Source organism: Prionailurus viverrinus, chromosome B2 (assembly GCF_022837055.1).
Source record: "Prionailurus viverrinus isolate Anna chromosome B2, UM_Priviv_1.0, whole genome shotgun sequence".
NCBI lineage: Eukaryota > Metazoa > Chordata > Mammalia > Carnivora > Felidae > Prionailurus > Prionailurus viverrinus.
In genome coordinates this window covers 74,957,584-74,981,953 of record NC_062565.1, presented here as the reverse complement: position 1 = coordinate 74,981,953, position 24,370 = coordinate 74,957,584, and the positions used below count along the sequence as shown (strand labels likewise).

The 24,370-nt window shown below is 39.6% G+C and overlaps 2 protein-coding genes across 11 annotated transcripts in view; one reads left to right on the top strand and one right to left on the bottom strand.

Annotated features, from left to right (window-relative positions):
* The first annotated feature begins 34 nt into the window (after positions 1–34).
* Positions 35–23,076, top strand: PGM3 (phosphoglucomutase 3). 2 transcript variants are annotated; one of them, XM_047858814.1, is made up of 13 exons: positions 35–127; positions 2,105–2,310; positions 3,724–3,908; positions 5,704–5,771; positions 10,680–10,813; positions 11,736–11,931; positions 14,358–14,515; positions 15,229–15,312; positions 17,748–17,846; positions 19,521–19,637; positions 20,321–20,443; positions 21,429–21,602; positions 22,660–23,076. In XM_047858814.1, the coding sequence occupies exons 2-13, from the start codon at positions 2,107–2,109 to the stop codon at positions 22,735–22,737; spliced, it is 1,620 nt and encodes a 539-aa protein (XP_047714770.1). In that variant the 5' UTR covers positions 35–127; positions 2,105–2,106; the 3' UTR covers positions 22,738–23,076. The 2 variants fall into 2 exon arrangements, with proteins under 2 accessions (XP_047714770.1, XP_047714769.1); XM_047858813.1 differs by lacking the exon at positions 22,660–23,076 and having other exon boundaries at positions 21,429–21,701.
* The window catches only part of DOP1A (DOP1 leucine zipper like protein A), a 113,793-nt gene continuing 110,081 nt past the window's right edge, over positions 20,659–24,370 (bottom strand). For 6 of the 9 annotated variants that reach the window (XM_047858804.1, XM_047858806.1, XM_047858805.1 and 3 more), the window contains one exon: positions 20,659–24,104. In XM_047858804.1, coding sequence (XP_047714760.1) covers positions 23,799–24,104 — 306 coding nt within the window. In that variant the 3' untranslated portion in view covers positions 20,659–23,798. The remainder of the gene's footprint in view (positions 24,105–24,370) is intronic. The other 3 variants (XR_007152179.1, XR_007152177.1, XR_007152178.1) reach the window with 3 other exon arrangements.

Below are 24,370 nucleotides of genomic sequence, written 5' to 3'. Positions count from 1 at the left end.
CGTGGCGGTGGGACGGAAGTCACGCAGGGCCACGTCTGCGGGTTCCGAGAGCTTCAGTTAGGTTGGAGGCGCCACGGCGGGGGAGCGGCTCGGTTTGGTGGCGGTGAGGGGGAGTCTCCAGCCAGAGGTGAGCGGGGGCCCTTAGGCTTGGCGGCGAGAATGGGACTTTCCAGTCCGTAGGGGCTCGGCCTGCCGACGGTCTAGTGGGCCAGCTAGCGGGTTGACCCACGGACCGTGCGCCGGACACACCCGCCCCGGCGCCTCCAGAGCGCCCGGAGGGTCTCGTGCCCCTGGGCATTCTGGTCCAGAGGCCTGGGGGGCGGTGCGGCGTGGCGGGGGGGGGGGGGGGGGGGGAGGGTGAAACTAGGGGTTGAGAGCCGGAAAAAGTGCGGCGACTTGGGGGCTGGGAGGAAAGCGGAACAAACCAGGGGTTGATAATTGAATGAAGGGAAGGGGGATGCGCGCAACTTTTTTAGAGTGGTCGCCGTTTGGACCTGTAAGTACTTAAAAAAAAAAGAGGTTAGAGTGGAAGAGAGCCAAAGCATAAGAGACTCTTAAAAGCTGAGAACAAACTGAGGGTTGATGGGGGGTGGGAGGGAGGGGAGGGTGGGTGGTGGGTATTGAGGAGGGCACCTTTTGGGATGAGCACTGGGCGTTGTATGGAAACCAATTTGACAATAAACTTCATATACTGAAAAAAAAAAGCGTTCGCACCCTCGTTGAACGTAGTTTTAGGACCGAAAACGCATTGAAGGGTGGAAGCATTTGATCTTTTTTCTTTTTAAAAGACTTTCTGGGGGCGCCTGGGTGGCTTGGTCGGTTAAGCGTCCGACTTCGCCTCAGGTCATGATCTCGTGGTTCGTGAGTTCAAGCCCCGCGTCAGGCTCTGTGCTGACAGCTCGGAGCCTGGAGCCTGTTTCCGATTCTGTGTCTCCCTCTCTCTCTGCCCCTCCCCCGTCCATGCTCTGTCTCTCTCTGTCTCAAAAATAAATAAACGTTTAAAAAAATTTTTTTTTGAAAAAAAAAAAAGACTTTCTGGATTTAACAGGACTGGTTTACGCCCTTATGAATAATCATGATATACTACCGAATGGTCAGTTTTTAACAAAATATATTCTTGCTTGTACAAGAGATTTGATCACTTTGGACCAAACTAAATTAGCTTGCTGAATACCAGCTTGTTCCAGTTGGACAAAAGCAAAAATTTTCTACCATTTTCTTTAACTTTTGTTCATTGAAGCATCGAAGGACAGTAAAGCAAATGAGACAGGACTGCTGTTCATCTCTGGGCTAATTGGAAATGGGACTGACTGGGGAAGTGAATAGTATATACAGCTGAGGTTGGAAACCCCCAGTTTCACTTAAAACTGTAGTATCCCAGAGAAGGAAGTGCTAGTGGGCTCAGGGCCACTGTTTAAAATTAAAGGGAGAAAGAAGATGTTGCTACTGTCAGAGCTTAATTTAGAAGGGTGTCCTGGTCCTCTGTTAATGAAAATAGAAAAATCCACTGCAAGGTTTATTAGGAGGTCTGGGCAGTTTTGGAGAGGAAGCTGTTGCCCTTTGCTTTTCCTTTGGGAATATGTCTCTGGTGTGGGAGGAATAACAAAAGAACCACACAGATTTTCCAGATATTTTGGATACGTAGTCCCAGTCCATTTGACATTGTGACCTTAGGCCTCAGTCTGTCACCAGCTACCCTTGTGTATTTATGTTATTTAACTGAGGTTCAGACTTAAGTTTCTCCGTTTATGAAATGAGATAATCTTTGAACTTGTAGAAGTCTATGAATCTATGTGTGGAATCTTCATTTTAGTTGAGAGTGGACCATTTAAAATTCTCCCTGGGTCCAGGAATAGTCCTGGCGACAAAACGAGAGAGGAGTTGGAGGGAGAGTCTGCTGCTATCTGCCCTCGAGTGGACGATACAATTTGGGGAGGATCTTCTAGGTAATGCCTCTCACCAGGACTTATTCTGCCATTCTTTCTCAAACCTTCTTTGTGGGCATTCAGAATGAGGCAGACCTCTTAGTTTATGGTGGCAGCTTTTAAAGCAAATGGTCCTTGTAACATTTCTCGTGCCTGAAAAATATTCCTTAATTTTGTAGACATGGATTTAGATGCTATTACAGAATACTCCGCATTACATCCCAAGCCCAGTGGACTCATTCTTCAATATGGGACTGCTGGCTTTCGAACGAAAGCAGAACATCTCGATCATGTCATGTTTCGCATGGGATTATTAGCTGTCCTGAGGTCAAAACAGACAAAATCTACAATAGGAGTCATGGTAACAGCATCACATAATCCTGAGGTAATGCTTTTCGTGCTCCGATAAAGCAAATCTTTATTTACAAGTACACGTCTTAGTGTCTGAGCAGTTTGACCAAAAGTACAAATTAATTCTAGGAATGTTTGTGCTCCTTATGTGCCTTTGGGTTTGAAATGGCTTTTTCTTAATGAGTGGTCATTTAGCTCATGACTCCATAGAGGGTGTAGAGAGAATTAAATGAGACTCATTTCTTGGACTGTGTTCATATCAGAGAAATAACAGAATGTTCTTCCAAGTTAGTTGTATTGAGACAGTATCAGTAACAAAAAGTGTTACTTCTGTTAATGTAGTAGAGAGTAGAGAGATTGGAGGCAAGACAGGGAAGGGCAGACATTTGAAAAGATTCATTCAGAATGTCTTGAACATATTTAAGACTGGTTTTCTGTAGTTAGGGAATAGCTTCCTGTTCTGAATGAACAGCCAAACGGGTGGCTCCAGATACAAAAGTGAGCTTTGGGCAGGTTATTGATGAGGTCTAATGGGTGTAGGGTTACGACAATTAAATTTTTTTTCTCAAAGTATTCCTTTTGACATAGTCTAACTCTTCTGTATTGCCCATAGCCCACTAATACATGGTTTGAATAATATGCTTCTGTTTGGTGGCAAGGGCCTGAGATTTTTGCCTTTGTAGATAAATTTGCACCAAGTTTAAGGAGGTCTGTGAAGGATTATAACCTCCTCTTCCCTCCACACAGGAGGACACTGCTTGTTCAACTTGTAAACGTGGATCACTAGAAATGCATGTCTGAATGTCTAAATCACCATAATTGATTGACTTACGGGCTGAAGCCTATATTTATTGCTACTTCCAGAAGTACTTCTTAATACTGAGTTGTCTCCTTCAGTTGACAATCATTCTGAACTACAGTTTATTTCTTCCCAGAAATTTGAGCAGAATGGAATGGGGAGTCTGTTTTCAGCTTCTGTTACCCACTGGTTGACATATTGGCCAGTGTGTTCTTAGAGTACAGAGTCATAGTGGGGAGGAGCTCTCACTGCCCTCATTCTGCTCCATTTGCACCATGGTCATGTAATTGATGGTGAATGCACAGATGACAGCCTTTTAAAAAAGCTAGTGTAGCATAGTGGCTGTGGGCTTAAAACTAATACGGACTTGGTATTTTAATAGCAGCACTGACACTTATTAGCTATATGAACATAAGCAGATTTCTTGATTTGAATCCATCTTCTCAAAGTAAGACTGGACTAATAATAGGATTATTATTATTATAAGTATTATAAAATACTTAGTCCAGTGCCTGGTATTCTGTACTGGTCACTGGTGAAGTCGCTCAGCCATCAGTGTCTTTTTTAGGGGAAAACAGCTTGAGTTTACTTCCTCAACTCACCCTTGTGAATGCTCGCAGATGGCTTATTGTTTGTTTTTCTTTTAAGGAAGACAATGGGGTAAAATTGGTTGATCCTTTGGGTGAAATGTTGGCACCATCCTGGGAGGAACATGCTACCTGTTTGGCAAATGCTGAGGAACAAGATATGCCGAGAGTGTTGATGGACATCAGTGTGAAAGCAGCTGTGAATCTGCAACAAGATGCCTTCATAGTGATTGGTAGAGATACCAGGTGACCATCAGAGTTACTGGTGAAAGCAGCTTTGGGGACTCCACATAAGTGATTACATTAATGTTAGTGCCCATGATAAACTGAAAGAAGGAAGTAAAGTGGAACTGCCCTAAGAGGCTCCTCCACCTACCTGGCCTTTTTTTAGTAGGATGTAGGAGCTAAGTCTCTCTGTGCATCTTGGGTTTTGGAGTCTGAACCCCAATTCTGACACTATATAATTGAATAGGTTATTTAACCTTTTGCAGCTTCCATGTGCCCGTCTATAAAATGTTGATGATAAAGCCTAACACAGGATTTTTGTGAGAATTACATGACATAATGTATACAAAATACCTATTTCCTGACACGAGAGAAGTACTTAACAAATGCCTCCCGCCCCTTTATTTCTATAGGTTTATTTTCTCCTGTAGAGTAAGAACACATTATAATAATATTTTTAGAGATTTACCTTATAATCTACATAATTGTTGGTTCATATATTTATATCATTTTTGCATGCTGGAGTTCACTGGAAACATTAACAATTTATTTCTGCATACAGTATCCCCCAATCCCCCATCTGCAAGGGATACATTCCAGGACCTCCAGTGGATGCCTGAAACCATGGATAGTACCAAATTCTATATATACCATGTTTTTCCCTGTACATCCATAATTATGATAAAGATGAATTTATAAGTTAAACGCAGTAGGAGATCAAAATGAATAATAAAGTAGAATAGTTACAGCAACATACTGTAATAAAAGTTATGTGGATGTAGTCTGTCTGTCAAAACATGTTAGTGTACTGTACTCTTTTCTTTCTTGTGATGCTATGTGATGATAAAATGCCCATGTGAGAGAGGATGTGAGGTGAATCATGTAGGCCCTGTGGCATAGTGTTAGGCTACTGTTGACCTGATGATATGTTAGAAGGAGGGTCATCTGCTTCTGGACTGCAGTTGACCCCAGATAACTGAAACCATGGCAAGCGAAACCATGGACAAGAGGGGACTATTTGTCATATTTGGCAGCTTTTGCTGTCCTTTACAAAAACATATTTTTGTAAAATGTTAGATTAAAAGTGTACTTTGAAACAGAAGCATTCTCTTTTATATAAGATCTTGTTTTGCCAGAGATTCTTTCTAAAGGAAATTTTCAGGCAGTGTCCTCATGGCTTAGAATGGTGTTTTATCCTTAATGTGTTACCAGCGAGACTTCCAAATACCATTGATTGTGGATTTATAGGTATCAGAAATAGCCTACTGATTTATGTTCTGAAACAAATAATTATGCCCCAGGAAAGCCTTCCCCCATGTAATTGCCTCTTACCAATTAACTAGTTTACATGATGTATAACATTATTTTCTACAAGGCAGTTATATACTTATTTTCAGATGGATAATTTGTTCCGATTTTTCCAAATGAAAAACAGGTTGCATATCCTTGGTGGTTTACTCCCCTGTACTGCATAATGCACACTGTTTGCATTCAGTATTTATTACTACTGTGCCTAAGTTATGTACATGTTGTTACAGTCAAACTTGACCACGTATTTGGGGATGGTGTAATCAGTATATTTTTATATCTGTTTTCTAAATTTGTTTAAAAACCAAACTCTTTCTGAGAAATATATTGTGAAAGACTGCTGGAAAATGCTTATACTTTGCCTATATCCTCTTTCCAGTGTTTTCAGACTTGACAGGTTTCTTATTATTCTGAAATATGTAGCACATAATTTCTGTATTTGCTTTCAGAATTTAGCAACTCTTGGTTTCAGAATGGGATGTGTTATTTTCTTCCTTTTCTTTTCTAGGCCCACCAGCGAGAAACTCTCACAGTCTGTAATAGATGGTATAACTGTTTTAGAAGGTCAATTTCATGGTATGTAGCTATCTTGAGCTGTGAATTAAGTTAATCTTAAAAAAAAAAAGTGTTAAAAAGTTGTAAAAGTAGTAACATTTTAGAAAAGTTTGAAAACGTGGATTAAAAAAAGGTTTTGAAAAATGAACTCCTAGGTGTTAAATACTAGTTTTTTAAATTTAGAAAATTCAATAATTTTTTTTCTTGGTGTGCATATTTTGGTTTACCTATAGGAGATTATATGTAAGAAATACTGATCTTAACTTCCTTTACTTTAGTAAATTTTCTGGTATGAAAACCTTTGAAGTTACTTAAAGATGTTCATTCTGGGGAGCTTCTGTCAGTATTCTCTAATAGCCGATCACATGTGGAATTAGCTGTTACATATCAAATCATGATGCAAAGTCGCTTTGGCCTACTTATCATGATTTAAGTTTTGACAGGTAGTTTTTCCTATAGAATTACATGCAGTACAATGGAGGCTTGAATCCTCTTCTGACATCATCTACCATGCATGCCCCTTGCAGTGACTCCATTGTGCTTGGAGGTGAATTTCCCTAGTGTCTCCCTACTTTCTTATTTAAAAATATCTTCTCTTGACCTTTTCAACCTCCTTTCCAGCCCCTGTGTGCCCGTTTCTTCAGAGTAATTCCAAGAGCTTCCCTTGGCTTACTTCTCTGCTTTTCTAGTCATTACTTATCCCACCGCAGGCAAAGTCTCCATCCTGGCCCCTTCAGTGAAATGTCTTTCTCAACACTCATCTGAATTCTAATTGCCAGATTCAGTGGCTGTTAAAAAGTGGGAATTCTTGGAATGCCTGGGTGGCTCAGTCGGTTGGGCATCTGACTTTGGTTCAGATGATCTTGCGGTTCGTGGGTTTGAGCCCCTCGTCGGCCTCTGTGCTGGCAGCTCAGAGCCTGGAGCCTGCTTCGGATTCTGTGTCTCCCTGTCCCTCTGCCCCTCCCCCACTTGCTCGCTCTCTCTTTCTCTCAAAAATAAATATTAAAAAAAAAAATTATAAAGTGGGATTCTTAGCCTGGGGCCCAGGGTTTCCTGGGAAGTGTTTGGTTAAGCTGCAGGGATCTGGTGACAGAGTGTTCTTGCTATAGTGTGCAGAGTGTTACCTGTACGTGCACTTTTTTAGGTAGAGGATTCTTTGTTCTTGTCAGATAGATGCTCAAAGGGATCTGTGACCTAAAAATTATTTCCAGAATTTATATTTTGAAGTTTTTATTTTAGTTGCTGTCTTGATAGCTCTCCACACTGTGACCTCCTCCTTTCTTTCTTTAAGCTTCTACTTCCTTGGCCACTGCCCCTTATTGGTCTTCCATTTGGGCCCTTTCTCTCAATTTGGACATTGCATATTTCTTTCATTCTGCTTGCTGAATGATCATCTTTACTGCCATAGCTCCAGCTGTGTGAAGCTTAATTCTTCACTTGTTAGTTCAAACATTTTTGATTGTGTGCTATGTACAATTCTCCAGTAGTCTGTTTCATGCCAATCAGCTTATTGTCAGAACCCCATTTTGCATCACGATGTGTGCATAGGTACTTGTGTGTATAAGTGACACAAAAGCATCAATAAATAATACCTATACTGCATGACATGCATTCATCTGTTTTATTTAAAAAAAAAACACAAAAATGTTGGTTGTATCTCACTAAGTGGGTTCCATGAGCCCTGACAGTCTCAGGTCTGCAGTGGTCTGCCCTTACCCCAGATTCATCCTGCCTGAAACTATTGTGTGTACCATTCTCGGAATGGTTCACTTTTTCAGCACTGTCATTCTAGCTATATAACACTTTTCTAATGTTTTCGTCTAGAAAAATTTGAGAGTAATTAAAAAAATTTTTCTTTTTTTAACCTTTCCCTCATTTCTGTCTTCAGCTTAGTGAAAGGTTAATGTAGCTGCTGCTTAGAGAGAACGGGGGAAGCTGGTAGAAGATAAGGTTGAGGAGGGAAGCAGGGGCCCTATCCTTTCAAGTCGTGTAGGTTGCGGTAAAGATTTGGGTTTTATTCCAAATGCACTGGAACTACATTGAAGGATTTTGTGCATAGGAATATGATCACGTTTCCATTTTAAGTCAGTCATTCTGGCTTTTATGTACAGAGAGACAGGAAGGTTGTAAGAAAGAAAAAGAGACTACTGTAGTTCATGTAAGAGGGATGATTGCGAGAGAAGTGGAGAAATTTGAAGTTAGTATTGACTTCAAAGGATTTTATGATACATAATGAGCTAGAGCTGTGAAGAATGGCTTGTAGGTTTCTGGGTTGATCAGTAGACTAGAAGAGTAACTACATAAGAGTCATTGTTTCTTGATTAACTGTATATAATAGTCATTTGTTAAATGTTTATTTGGTCGTTTTGATATTGGTCACGAAATCCTTTTGTTCCATCTTTTGGTAAGTCTTTTGAAATAATCGTTTTCCTCTCCTTATACCCCTCTGTTAAGCTAGGTTAAGCGCTGATCCACTTTTTTGAGCTCCTCCACCTCTTTCCACCTGATCCTTATGTTAGAGCCATGGGTGCCTTCATGAAATACCATTTCCATTGTAGAACTGCAGGGTTCAGTAACTTTTAAATGATCTTTTGCCTCTAGTCTAAACTTTGTGCTTGACTTTGAAGATCTGTGTTGGATTTAGTTACAGAATATTCACTGGATACTGATCCATCTCTGTTATTTTTTCTGTTTCTTGTTCTTGATACTTTTCTTGTGTGTTTAGCTATTTTTGACTATAAGCTGTTTGTTTTTCTTGGAAAATTATCTGTGGGACATTTTTGAGGTGTATGGTGAAGGCATATTTCTCTGGCAGAGTTTAGTTATTGCCTTTGCTGGGTGCCTGGGGGTGCGACTTGGCTGGTGGATGACAAGGTTCTTTGATGACAGAGTTCTTCTGGACCTCTGTGGTTACGTGAATTGGGGCTGGAAACCTGTGGGAGGCCTGTGCTTCTGGTGACAGCTCTTCAGGGATGGGTTATTTCCTGCTCTGCGTGGTGTCAAGACCACTCTTCTGGGAGTGGGTACTTGGGGCTGATTCACTTTGGACTCACCCTTGTTCTGAAGAGTAGTCCTTTGAGGCTTCAACTTCATGAGGGCCTGGCCTTCTACTGGGTGTCCTTCCTTTTTTTTTTTCTTTTTTTTTTCTTTTTTTAAACCTTTAATTATTATTGAGAGACAGAGACAGAGCATGAGCAGGGGAGGGGCAGAGAGAGGAGGAGACACAGAATCCAAAGCAGGCTCCAGGCTCTGAGCTGTCAGCACAGAGCCCGATGTGGGGCTCGAACTCTCAAACCGTGAGATCATGACCTGAGCTGAAGTCTGACATTCAGTCAACTGAGCCACCCAGGCACCCGGTGTCCTTCTTATCTTAGGTCAACATGGACTTGTTTGTAGTGGAAGCAGTAAGTTAATTTCTGGTTTAGAGGAATGACCTTAAAGCAAAACTGACTTCCCATAGTTCAAATCTTGGAGTTCTTCCCTTCATAGAGATTTTGGCCTAATTTCTGCTTTAACTCATTGGCACAGCAATGCTTTTTAAAAGATTTTTCTTTTATCTGGCATTTTTGGTGGTTTTTGGGAGGGTTCATCTGAATTACATAGTTTGCAGTATTATTTGATCTAGAACTCAATTATTATTTTTCTATATTCTATTTTTGTTACCTGTCCATATTAAATGATTTTTTTTATTAATAGTAGTCATTCATATTTCTTTTAGAATTCAGTATGTGCCCAATGTGTGGGGTTCCCCCCCCCATTACCAAACAACCAATTTAATTCTCTGACATTATCTACTTAGAAGTAGGGTCAGATCCCACAGGTTAAGGATACAGTGCCACATGACTCCCCATGCCCACTCTTTAGATGCCAGTCACGTAGGCTTCTGACAACCCCCTCCTTTGTTTTATTAATTTGCTAGAGTGCTCACAGAACTCAAGAGAAAAATTTTACTTACCAGATTACTGGTTTCTTATAAAGGATATAACTCAGGAACAGCCAGATGGATGAGATACGGCAAGGTATGTGGGAAGGGGCACGGAACTTCCATGCTCTGGCCAACCACTCTCCCCAGTCTCCACATGTTTCACCAACCCAAAAGCTTGTCCTTTTGGGTTTTTAATGGAGGCTTCATTACGTGGGCACAATCAGTTAAGGGATTGACTGTTGATATTTGAATGCAATCTAGCCCCTCTTTTCTGCTCTGCCTGGATTGGCAAGGGGGACCAGGAATATGGGAGAGGTCTGAAAGTTCCAGCTCTCTAATCACATGGTTGGTTCCCCTGGCAGCCAGCCCCATCTTTGGGTTCCCTTGGAGCCTTCCTTGTCTCATTAGCATAACAAAAGACAATTTCTACTCTCTTCACTTAGGAAGTCCATGGGTTTAGAAGCCCTGCTTAGAATGGAGACAGAGACCAAATCTCCAATTTTTTTTTAAGTTTATTTATTTTTGAGACAGAGAGAGCCCACACACACGCACACACACGTGTGTGTGTGCGTGTGCGTGTGCGTGTGTGTGTGTGTGTGTGTGTGTGTTTAGAGGGAGGGAGGTGTGTGGGGAGGGCCAGAGAGAAAGAGGGAGAGACAGCTTCCCAACCATGCTCTGGCTGTCGGTGTGGAGCCCCACTCGATCACAGAAACCATGAGATCATGACCTGAGCTGAAATCAAGAGTCAGGTGCTCAACGATCTGAACCACCCAGGCACCCCTGTTTCTTATAAATCACAGTATCATAATGTGACAGGCAGTTGTAATAACTTCAGTGGATATATTTATGCATATTTCTGGATAGTTTGAAAGTGTTTTTGTGTCCTCTGAGTTGTTTTTATTTTGAAGATTTGTTGCTCTCAAATTCATATGGTATGAATCCATTTAAACATTTTTTTCTTTATTAAGAAATGTGGTGAATTGCTTTTTGTATTTCTATGACAGATTACGGCTTGGTAACAACGCCCCAGCTGCACTACATGGTATACTGTCGAAATACCAGTGGCCAATATGGAGAGGCAACCCTAGAAGGTTACTACCAGAAACTCTCTAAGGCCTTTATGGAACTTACCAAACAGGTAAAAATCTCGTGAACATGGTTAGAGTTTAAGTAAATGAATAAAATAAGATCAATTCAACAATTTATCTTAAGTAGAGAGCTCATCACTCCTCCTTTTTCCAAAAATGCAGTGTATTTCCTTTTCTTTTCTAGGGCTCCACAAGGCTTGGCCCTTGTGTCCTGCTGTCTATTGGTATTTACTTGGCGAGGCACGTAGTACACGTAGTACATTCTGAGATCATGGTGGGGGAAAACCTGGTGGGGTTCTTAAGGTTACAGAAATATTTATTCAGATGAATTTGCTCTTAAGGTTAATGTTAGATGCTATTGGCATCATACTTGAGGTGTCTGCCGTTGAGAAAGATTTTTCTCCTGTGTAGATTAGCTGCTTAAACCTCGATTGGGTTTGCGGGGTGTAATTTAATCAACAAATATTGAATATATGTTGTTAACCAAAACAGAGCCTTTGTTCTTAAAGAATTTTTATTCTGAAGTGAGGGTGAGCCAGAGAGGAGACTGACACAAAAACCCATACATGCCCAGTGGTGTTATGTGCTGTGAAGGGAATGGCAGGCATCATTCTGCTCATCCATCTGTATACTCATTCCCACATTTGAATGTCTGTCATGTAATATAGGCTGTAGTATTATTTTGAAGGGTCCCTGCTTAATTGAGGCTAAATTCTAGTAAAGCTCCATTTCCATAAGGTATTCAGTCAGTGAAACTGTTCTAGTGTCAGTTTCCAAAAAGTTTTAAAGGCCTTTAAATTTCACTTTGGTTTTCTGCAATTTTCATCTGAATATGTATACCCTTTTGTTTCCCAGGGTAAAATAGACGAGTGAACTGAAATAATAGAAGATGTTTACATATACCTATATGTGCTATATGTTTCGCTTTTTTGTAACTTGAAATTTTTCTTCCTTATGTCTTTTCCTTTTAAGACTTTGTGCAGCGAAGATGAATATAGATCACTTAAGGTTGACTGTGCAAATGGCATAGGGGCCCTGAAGCTGAAAGAAATGGAACACTACGTTTCCCAGGGGCTGTCAGTTCAGCTCTTCAATGACGGCACCAAAGGGAAACTCAATCATTTATGTGGGGCTGACTTTGTGAAAAGTCATCAGAAACCTCCACAGGGTATGTAGAAAATGTGTTTTTAGAGTTCTTTGAAACCAGTCTTACTTAAGAGACAGAGGTGGCCAAGTGAGTTGAGTCATGCTGCTCGTCCTGGCACACCGCTTTAGACATCTGGACACTTTTCTTACTGTCTGTGCCATTCGAAACATGGTCTATGCCCTTTGCCTATGAGTTACACGACTCCTACAGTGTAGGCAATGTCTGGGGGAGGGGTGGGGGGAAGCAAAATCAGGAATTGGTGTTTTAAAGCAGTAGTTCTCAAACTTCAGTATGCGTGAGAATCATCTGGAGGGCTTGTTAGCACACAGATTCCTGGGCTCTACTCTAGAGTTTCTGATTCTGTAGGTCTGGGTAGAATTTGGGTAGGAAAAAAATTTGTCTTTCTGTCAAGCACCCAGCCTTTGTTAATGTTGCTGGTCTGGGGACCACACTTTGAGAATCCTTGATCTAAAGGATAGCAATAGTGAGTAGCATTTTTCACCTTACCTGAGTTAGACACACTATGGAAAGGGAATGCAACTTGGCTTAATTATAACTGTCTGCAAAATCTGTTTTCTCCAGTTGGTATATTAGGAGGAAGACCGTAGTTGTACTAAGAGGTGGTCTATGTTTAGCTGCGTTGTAAATCCTGAATTGTTAGCGGGTGGGCCAAACTTGGCTTACGGATGTGTTTTGTTTGGTCTGCTGTACGTGTGTGTATTGCATTACTTGTCGCCATTTAAACATTTCATGATTTTACTTAAATATTAGAAACGCTGGCTTCTCTTTACCGATGTCAGAAAATGTCCATTCTCATGTGGCAATAATTGGCTGCAATAGAGCGGCTCCTGCCAACTTCAGACAGGACATGCATTCTTCAGAACTCCACAGACCTCATCCAGTTGCCTCTCTCCTTTACGTTATTCTGCCCCACTGTAGTACACATTTATTTTTAGTTCGTCAGCTAGTTTGAACTCCTTTTTGTTGAATTGCTTGTTTTTGTTGAATTGACAGTTTGGTTCTAGGTCCTGCATCTGTCCATCCATCTAAATACTGAGCTCTTCTCTCCCTTGCTCTAAGCACGGGTGGTGAGAACAAAGGCAAGAGAAATGTAGCTGAAAGTAAATCTTACAGCTTGCAGCGCACTGATAAAAACCTGAGACGTACAGAGTGTGACATACCTCAAGGGACTTATGGCTGCCTTAATGTTGATGTTTTATTAGAGACTAAAAGCAACCTTATCTTGACAATAGCCAGATCTCTGTCAACCTCGCTTTTGGCATATAGAAATGCCTTAGAAACTTATCTCTATCCCCCCCCAACCTTAAAAGTATATAATCAGTCACTTCTCACGGTCCGAGCACAGCTCTTTCTGCCTGTGGGTCCTGTCCCCTGCTATAAGAAAATCACCTTTTTGCACCGTAAAATGCCTTAAGAATTCTTTCTTGACCGTTGTGCTTGGCGGCCCCGCATCACGGGGCTACAGAAAGAACAAAACCGTAGGCCCTCACTTTTCCTGAAGCGTGTGCTATGCCTTGTAGTCAACCTTATATTCATACTCCTCATGAAAGCCTCATGTTGGATTTGTCCACCTGCTGCTCTCATGGTTAAGGAGCAGCAAAATCTTCTAAGTTTGATGTGACAGTTGCTGAGGTTTTAATAACCCTATGCAAATTACACTGACCATGTATCTCTCACAGGTTACAATTCTTCCCTCTAACTTACCAATGTTTCTTGTTACTGATGGTGTGAACAAATAAAAATCACTTCTACCAGAGTTGAAGCACATAACTCATCCGTTGATTATTTTTTATATCTAAAGGGCATCACAGTACTAGGTAAATTGCATTCACAAATAGTCTGTAGCTTTCACCAAACTATGGGAACTTGTCTTACCAAACCAACTGTTTATAAAACGGAATTTTACTTTATTTCATATTTTTTAAATCTTTATTTTTGAGAGCAAGAGTGCAAGCAGGGGAGGGGTAGAGAGAGGGAGATAACAGAATTGAAAGCAGAATCCAGGCTCTGAGCTGTCAGCACAGTGCCTGAGGCAGGGCTCGAACTCACAGACTGTGAGATCTTGGCCTGAGCTGAAGTCAGATGCTTAACTGACTGAGCCACCCAGGTGCCTCTGGAGTTTTATTTTAATATTATATCAAGTTTCAGCATAGAATTCTCCTTTTCCAGTTAGCTGTGAAAGAATTTACCCTGTAAAAACTGCCAGTAAACCTGTATACTATTTAAAAATTAAGACATTGGTTTTTATTTGGAAGGATAATTTTAAGTACCTCTTGAAAAGTGATATGTGGAACACGTAAGGCCAGTTGTGATCATACTTTAGTAAATATTTTTCCCTTGTAATTAATGTAAGAGAAAAAATTTTTTATATTGAGTTTTATCCCTATTTCTGTGACTGAAATGCATTTTAAAATTCTGTGTGCTAGGAATGGAAATGAAGTCTAATGAAAGATGCTGTTCCTTTGATGGAGATGCAGACAGAATCGTTTATCACTACCTCGATGTAGATGGTCACTTTCATCTCATAGATGGAGACAAGATAGCAACACTGATTAGCAGTTTCCTTAAAGAGCTCTTGTTGGAGGTATGGTGGGATGATTGACTGCTCTTTAAAACAAGACTCACTGGTGACTAACATGTCTTAAAGGCACAATTTATACAAAGTTCCTTACATCTGTGGCCAGAAAATACAAGACGACACATGGTAATTTTAGTCATTTCACCATGGGGCACGGGTTTTCAAACCTGAAAGTAGCGCTCTTTTCTTCCTTATACTGGCAGAGTTTTATGATTCGAAGCTTTATGAAGATTTTGGTGTCTTCACAACTGACGCTTTAGTGAGTGTTCCATCATCACTCCCAAAGCTTTAAACAGAAGATTGCATCCTCTGAGAGATGTATTTACTATGTTATAATGTGGTTAGTAATGCGAGAGCGGTTTATTCTCCTTTGCTCTTTTGGAAACCTTAGGCCAGCTTTTAGTATAGCATGTAATGGGAAGTAGTTATTATAATGTGGAAAAAGCTATACTTTAAAAGAGTTCAATAACTACTTTTATTTAAAATACTAGAGAGGTCAGGAAATCACAAGCTTCTTTTGGAAGGAATCCTTGTAGAATTTAAATAACGCTCAAAAGTATTTTAGCTTTTTTTTCTGGCATACATGTAAATTTTCATTTTAGGCATTTATTGCATAAACTGGTAATTTTGGCATCCTTTAGAACTCTCATTATATGTTTGCTTTTGTAGTTAGTGTTTTTACTTTTGATGGCAAGGCAATTATCATTGTTTTTATCTAGATTGGAGAAAGTTTGAATATTGGTGTTGTACAAACTGCGTATGCAAATGGAAGTTCAACACGGTATCTTGAAGAAGTTATGAAGGTACTGAACCATTTCCATTTTCTGGTAGCTTCTTAATAATTCTATCTTAAGATATTTCTGTGAGGAAAACAATGCGGTTATACAAGTGAACAGGTCACAGTACATGAAGCTGAGCTGTTGTCCATTTAAGGGTAAGATATTAAGATATGGGAAAAAATTGTCCCTGGTGCAAAAAGGGAAAGAGACTCCCCCCCCCCCCACCCCTTTTCTTATGAATGTAAATGTTTTAAAAGGCTAAGCAAATTTTATAGTTGAGTGTTTTCCCTAAGGGTCTAGAATCCCCTCACTGAAATGTAAACTTCCAGGGAAAATAGCATCCTGTCTCCCAGGCTCCTGAGAGTTTAAGTTAGTTACAGCTTGGAATCAGCCACATATATTTACTTGTTACCGAGATATGAGAAGATTTATTATTCTTTTGGTAAGGACTAAACACCGATTGCCATCACAATTATCAGGTTAATTTAAAATAAGTGGTCCTGTAAAGTCTTCTTGAGAAGCAGGCCTATTCGGTAGACATAGGGACTATTGCTTTGGGATTTCACAGGCAGGGAGAGAGACTCGGCTACTCTTAATACAACAAGGAAAAGTGGGAGAGGGGGTTGGTGGATGGAACATTACTAAGGAATCTTCAGGAGTCAGGATTCCGACTGAACATACATTACAGGACTCCTGTTGAAGACAGGCCGGGGTGGTTAGATACTACCTGGGGTATGGTATGGGGTGAGGACTTCGATCAGTTATGGAGGGTAGGAGATTCTTGCTGAGACTGGACTCTTCCAGACATGCAAGGATAGGACCTCTTTGGGATCACAGGAAAAGTTTGTTCAGGGATAGAATCTGTTACTAGTTACCTTCAGCTATATTATAAAAGGGTGAGATTTCTGTCTGTAGTTCTTAACAGATTTTTTGTGGTGTGCATCACAGTCTAGCTTGAGGTGTGTTCAGTAATCAAAACTGTTTTCTTACTCTTCTATAGGCAAGTTTTCTGGGTTGTTAGAGGAGGTTTTGTATCTGATTTTTTCCCCCAACATCCCCCAGATGATTGACCATCCTCTGTACCCCATCACCTGCTCTAAGAGTTGGAGGGTCCATGGCCAAAATTATGTCTGTTTACCTTTACTCTTTCTCACTAGCTAGGGTATTTTCCAACTTTTGCGCATTCCTTTTCAAATTCCTGCATTTTACTAGTTTTTGTTGCTTTTGCACTCTTTTTAAAGCAGGGGTGGCAAAGTCCAATTCTTGTAGAATCTGGATAAGTGAAGAGAAAAAGTACAGCAGGTGCATAAGGACTACGAAGAGTGTGCCCAGACAGGCCAGCTGCTGTCACATTTAGTCAGATTCTTCAAGAAAAGCTGAAAATCTAAGTTTTTATGTGACTCTCCTTCCTACTACTTTTTAAGTCTTGACAGCTGATTAAAAATTTAAAAGAAATAGGCAAAATAAAACACATCTGGAAGCTGCTAGTTTGCGACATGATTTAAATATAAAGTTGCAGTAAACACACTCAAGGAACTCCATTGGTGCCCAGTTGCCCACCATTTATCAGGGATTCTCAGTATTTGGGTTATCGTTTTAGTATTTCTTTTCTGTGTTAACATTTTTATAGGTAATATATACCCTGTTTAAGAAACAAATACATCAGAAACTGTTACTCATCAACCCATTCTCCTATGGATGAATTAAATATTTTTAGCTCTAACCTTTCCCGAGGTCTTCTAAATCCAATCAATGGCCAATCTTATTTGATCTTGATCTCTTTTGCGATTTGCCACTATCAGACTTATTAACCACTCTTCTCTCTCAGATCCATCCAAGGCTTAGGCTGCCCAGTGTTGCTAGTTCAACCATCGTAATTTCTTAATGGGATTAGTCCTAGAAACCTCCTAACCAATGTCTTTTAACCTTCTAAGCCACGGGTTAAAAAACTGGCCTGTGGACCAGATCCAGCCTGCCACATGTTTATGAATAGTTTTATTGGAACACAACCATGCTTATTTGTTTCTGTATTTTCTGTGATGGCTTTCACACTAGTGGCAGAAGTGAGCACTTGTGAAAGAAATACGGCTGTAAACTTTGAAATATTTATTATATGTCCTTTTATAGTAAAGCTTGCAGACCTCTGTAAACCATTCTCCACATTGTAGCTAATGGAGCTTTCTACACAATTGGATCATGTCACTCCCCCACTTACAATCTTTCAGTCTTTTATCCGGGGATGCTCCTCTTTCTCGCCTTGCTTTTCCCCTTGGTTGTGTATTTCTATAGTTGCCTTCTCTCTCCCATACTAACACTTACCACTTGGTATTTTAATTGCGTGTCTTCCTCACTAGATGGCTCCCGGTTTGTTCCCTGTTGTATCCTAAGGAGAGTAGGTATATAATATGTATTTGCCCATTGAATAACTGCTATTGTGTTTCTTTAAATATGTGTCATAGGTACCTGTCTATTGTACTAAAACTGGTGTAAAACATTTACATCACAAGGCTCAAGAGTTTGACATTGGAGTTTATTTTGAAGCAAATGGGCATGGCACAGTAAGTTCTCCTTAGTTACAACCAGCTTTAGCTGGCCTTTTTTTTTAATGATGGGAATTTTCTGAGTAGTAATACCTTATAATCGATTCCCACTTTGTTGAAATGATCAGTATGATAGTAGAGTAAGATTGGGTTTACTTAATATATTCTTATGTGTGTTGAAACTGGTTTTCTTTTAGGTTGTTTATGATCTTTGAGTGTGAACAGATAATACAGTTTGTTCCTACAGGTTTTTTGTTTTTGTTTTTTGTTTTTTTTGAGAGCACGAGCAGGGGAGGGGTAGAGGGAGAGAGAGAATCCCAAGCAGGCTCCACGCTCAGCATGAAGTACAAAGTGGGGCACTGTGAGATCATGATCTGAGCCAAAATCAGGAGTTGGATGCTTAACTGAGCCACCCAGGCACCCATTTTTAGTTTCTTTAAAAAAAAAAACAAAACAAACAGTTCTTAATTTTCTTACAAGCAGATTATCATTTAAAATCTTTTCTTTGAACTGGCCATAGGTAGTGAAAGGAAAGTTCAGTAGCTGTGGTAAATTGAAAAGTTTTGGAATGCTTGAGAATTAAGTTATGAGCGACTAGAAATGAGTGTAAGTAGCAATAAGCATGTAAAATTTTTATGGTGCTTTTTGTAGGCAGAATATTTAAAGAATTTTTTGAGATATAGTTCACATACCTTAAAATTCACCATTTTGAAGTGTACTAAGTGGTTTTTAGTATATTCATAAGGTTCAGACTTTTGTTTAAACGTTTTTATGCCACACCTCATTTCATAAATAGATTGGAGGTAGCCAACAGAAAAGATGTTACCTAGGTCAGATTATTTTCACTAATTCTGAACTGGCTTCTAGAGGCCTTGATCATAAGAAAAATAATAATTTCTCAGGAAATGCAGTTAAAATATAACTTCAGTGATCTAATTAAGGCAGAGGTTGATAAATAATTTTAAAGGGCAGATAGTATTTTAGACTTTTGGCTCTTAAGGTCTCTGTTGCACCTGTCAGCTCTGCTGGTGTAAGATAAGGGAGTGTGTATGGCTGCGTTCCAGCAGAAATAGTGACCAGAGTGTAGTCTAGTTTACCAGCAAACATGTCATTTCATCAAGTGCTGACTATAGTATTGAGCCACTCTGAAGTAACTAAACTCATGGGCAAAACATTTTAAAATGACAGGAATCTTGAGGAACATGATGTATATCATATACATGGTACTATTTGCCATAATAAGATAAGTACAATGAACTCTTCTTTTATCTAGCTTATATCCTTTAAGTTTTTACAAGAAAACTCTACTAGTTGTGCTGAATTCTGTATTCTTTCAAGTAAAATGGATGCAGATAGGCTTAAAGAACTGGTTGCACAGAACTAATTCAGCTGACACAGGGGCAAACATAATATACTCATCATGTACATTTGCCTCTGTCAGAGTGGTATTTTCTTTGTAATCAGCTCTTTGTATTTTGATAACCAATTCTTTAATCCATGAAGGATTTTTTTCCCCCCAACTATTATCTTTTGGGTTCTGATGTGATCTTGTCAATTTCATACATTCTAAGGCTATCATTATTTTTCCCTTCAGTTTTTCCAGATTCATTCAGAGTTTCAAAAGTGGTTTAACTTGGATGACTGGGCACGAAGAGAATGTTTTACGATTGTGTGTTTATGCTTTCCTTGCAGGTACTGTTTAGTAAAGCTGCCGAAACAAAGATAAGACAACTCACAAAAGAATTAGAAGATGAGAGAAGGAAAGCTGCTGCTAAGATGCTCGAAAACGTTATTGACTTGTTCAACCAGGTCAGAGCTGGAGGGTGGCGGGCTCTTGGTTACTTTACCATTGTTCATAAGGTAGACAGAATAGTGTGTTGCATAAAAAAGTAGAAAAGTCTTGGCAGCTTCCTTGCCACAGTGGTATATACAGTTGAGATGGACACTGAAATGCAGTGACAGAACACTGATGTGCTTCCTTACCCCTGTATTTTATGATGAAAACTTGTAAGTATAATGAGTAGCTCGCATCTAGATTCAAAACTCTGCTACTGAGTCTATGTATATGTGTCAAATCAGTGAGATTGGAGTCTATACAGTATGGCAGAGGAAGCAAAGAGTAGGACCGGAAAAAGTGACAGAACTAGTATTTGAGTATCTTGCACGTAGTAAGGCACTTAACATACCTCAGTGTAATCCTTGCAGTAACCCAGGGAGAGGGGTTGTTATAATTCCCATTTTGTAAATGAAGAAACAAAGGGCTTGGAGCTAGTTATCCAGTCTTAATTTTATAGATAAGGAGGAAGAGTAAAGGCAAGTTTCTCAAGAGCTAGTTTCAGTATTCTTTGTATAACTCTTTGTGGTCTTTCATTTCTCCACACACTCTAGTTTAATAATCTGTGTGAGGGTGGGGAGGAAGCACAGGATACTGTGATTTGTTTTCTAAGAGCATTCATATCCAAGGGTACACTTTCTTTCATTATGTCTTGTAGGCAGCTGGTGATGCTATTTCTGATATGCTGGTGATTGAGGCAATCTTGACGCTGAAGGACTTGACTATACAACAGTGGGATGCTCTTTATATGGATCTTCCAAACAGACAGCTCAAAGTTAAGGTCTGAGCAATATTTTAAAATTACTTCTTTTCTGAAAATTAACTAAAATGTATTATCTCCAATCTCTATATAAAAAATATTCCGTGTCATGTTTCATCGTGTACATGTAGATATTATAGAAAATGCCTTATATCCTGTTTTCCCACATCTTAATCTTAACCAGTTGTTTGAGAAGTATTTAGTTTACCGACTTGAAAAGAAAAAAGTGATACATGTTCTTTATAATAAAGATTTTATTGTGGAAAATTTAAAACAAATATAAATGTGGAGAGAACAAAAAAATGAAACCGCTGTGTTCTACAGATTTCAGCTATTGTCCTTCCCCATTCTCCACAGCCCCCACGTTATTTTGAAGCAATCCTGCTAGCCTATTACTGCAAGTGAAAATATTTCCTTTGAATTATTCTTGGGTCACGCAGAACTTCCTGGGGCTAGCTAGATGCTGAGAAGTAGGATCTTTGGGCTTAATTGGAGAGAAATTTTTTAAAGGCAGTTCATATAAATGCTCATTGATTTCTGTACAGCTTTATGCCAGTGTACATACTCACCAACAGGATTTGTGAAAGACAATTAGAGGTAGTATACCCCGAGGTCACAGAAGTGGCTACTGATTGGCATATTTAGGAGATTTTTATCATGACCCTCTTACATAATAGGTTGCTGCTTTGTCAACAGTTTATAGAAATAGTTATTTGACCAGGGACTTAAAAATACAGTCCTTCCTGGCCACTATTGTAGTGGTAACTGTAAGACTGTGGAAATGTTGCCTGTTTTTGCTAAAGGCAACCTTTAAAGCTACAACTGAAATTAATAATCCTGATTTTGGCAGAAATAAAAATTATAAAATTTTAATGTAGTTTCACTCTGTGGTACAATAAGCTGAAATGTAGGTCTGTTACTGTTGAAATGGCCACAGTCTTTTGGTGGGAATTCTGTTGAACAGGTTAGGCTTATATAGTAACAGATGTGAAATGCTTGTGCATAGGTTGCAGACAGGCAAGTTATTAGCACCACTGATGCTGAAAGACAAGTAGTTACACCTCCAGGACTACAGGAGGCAATCAATGACCTGGTGAAGAAATACAAGCTTTCCCGAGCTTTTGTCCGGCCTTCTGGTACGGAAGATGTAGTCCGAGTATATGCAGAAGCAGACTCGCAGGTAAGCTGGGATGGTTCTATTGAAAAAATATGCAGTGAGAGTCTGATACCATGGGTAGTGGGGGTCGTAGTAGGAGAGAAAAGAAAACTATTTCAATAGTGTTGCAGTCTCACTGTGATAATTGTTTATGGAGATTTTTAGGTTCATATTAAGACTGTAAGAGTACTTTCATCAGTCATTGAACAAAATTAGACCAACTTAGTTTATTTCCCCAAATATTTTTCTTTTTATTCCAGACTTCCTATTTCTAACCATGGCATGAATAATCAGTAGATACTTTGCCACGCATTAGTCTTCTGTGGCCTGAAATGGATGATCCTTTTTTTAAAAACTCCTTTAAAAACATAATCCTGTTGCTTTATGAAAACAACAGGCTTTGAGGTACATGTCTAAGTTAACTGGTACCATCATCCAGGTTGATGGAAATTCATCTTTGTCTCTGGACTTTTGATTTGTTTTTCAAAATAATTTCCTTTAAACAGCCTTGCTCTGTGCCTCTGCTCTTTTCCTAACAGGGTCAAGACTTCACGGTCTTGATTTTTTAAACTTTGCCCTCTTCACACACTCTTTTACTCTTAAACCCTTGATCAGTGTTTGCACAGCTAAGGCAGTCTAGAGTGGGTTGAATAGGCACTCAGAAGGAGGCCCTTATAAGGGAGCTGGCAGCTTTTTGGCAGAAGCTTAGGCCATCCCAGAATATAGTGAATAGAAATTGCTGGTGGATGGGGAGAGGCCATCTGGGACTTTAATGGTTACTTACACTTAGGCCAATTGTGGCCGTACTTTTAAGGACTAGGTTTTATTGAATTTATTCAGAATTTTGGAATAACTAATTTTACAATTTGATTTGATTAACCAAGAACTCACCGGACTTGGAAGAATTTGAGTTTTCCATTTATTTAAGAATCTTGGAATTTGTTACTGAAAGGTGAAAAAAAAAAAATTTTTCATCTGAGTATGCTAGTGAGACAAAAAGTTCTCTTCCCTTCCCTCAGAGTTGTAAGTTACCTGATAGATGCTATCTTTCTCCTCTAATCTCCTTTTGTGTCATTTTCAGGAAAATGCGGATAGCCTTGCACGTGCAGTCAGCTTGGCAGTATTTCAGCTGGCTGGAGGAGTTGGAGAAACACCCTAACCAGGTTTCTGAAGATAATTTTTATATTCATGACAAACTGGATTTTTAAGAACTTTTTACAAAATAATAGTACTGCCACTAATGTGACAGGTTCAGACACATTTGTAATCATGTTTACGATGCACCTTACTAGATTGTTTCTAGATCTGATTGTTTTTCTTAAACACTACCACAACTATTATTTAGAAACAGGGAAACCTTTTACCTGTTAAAGTGAAACTTGAACCGAATTTCAGTCTCACTAATGTAAAGTGCTCGGGGCTTAATCATTACCTTTATAGTACATTCAGGGACAAATTCATGAGGGCTGCTGGAAAATTAAACCTTACTACCAACTCCTTGGAATGTCTTTTGCATTGCCGTTACCTAACCGTGATCATTATTTTGCAGGATTCACCATTGTTGATACGGAGGGGGAGGGTGGAGAAGACTTTACACAACCAATTTTTCCACAGCAAAATTTAGAATGATTCTTCAGTGACTTACCTCGTCACGTAACATCACCAGGAGTTCAGAGTGTGACATGGAGGTTGTGCATCTCTACTCTGTACTCAGGTTGAGATGCTCGTGCTACGTTTATGAGGATGCATAGCCCAGGCTTCAGTTACTCTTTATTCCTCTTAGTGCAGGTATGTGGGAGAACACCTAACTGTCATACTTGACACCAAGCCTCTGCCAGAGAAGCGCCACCATTCTGATACTGGAATGTGGTTAATAATGGAAAAAAGATCCCAACGAGTCTAAATTAAACAAAGCCTGAAACCAACAGCAAAAAATGTGCAGTGTGTATTTTGCAGGTTTAAGACAACTCAGGACAATAAAACAATGGACTATATATGTATATATAGATCTCTCTTAGGCACCATAATCAATATGAGCCAACAATATTTAAACTTGATTCAGGCCACATTCAGACATTTGCTCTTATTTACAAATATTTAAATTAAATACAACCTGAAATGTGTTTTGTTACATACAAAAAAGAAAAAAAACCTATACAACTCAGAGCAATGTTTGTTTTAAATAATTACATTTAACTAAATGGAACCACTTGTGGTGCTTCAAGTTTTTATGACCCCTTCCAGAAAATCTTTTTCTACCATCTCTTCTATTTTTTGCCTGGCTTTGCTGGAAAAGGGTTTGTGGTTTTCCAGTTTCATGTCCTTATTCGGGAAGGTGTTTGAGTAGAGGATGGGGCTCCCTGAGTGTCCTACACATCGGCTGGTGACTTTGCTGTTGAAGACTTGGCTGAGTACATTGAAGAATGGCAGCAGCTGCTCAATACTGCGCACAGTGCAGATGGTAAGCAGCAAGTGCCCCGGCTCCCAACCCAACGTTCTCCCTGAGTTGTCTTCCTCTGGGTTTTTCTGTAGAAGCACAAAGGGAATTGTTATTATAGAGATACAGTACATGAGAACATTTAAAAGGGTATAAACATCAGCAACAGTTAACAAATACAAATGATGACATCAAGGCTCCATTCCAGACTTGATTAAAATCGTGCTTCTGACTGAAGCATTTTAGTGCCAATTATTAGGTACAGATAGAGGTGTCCAACACTGTAGTAATATTTTCCAACTAGACTGCACAGGTAAGCTTAGCATAGTCAGTTTTAGATTGAGTCAAATATTAA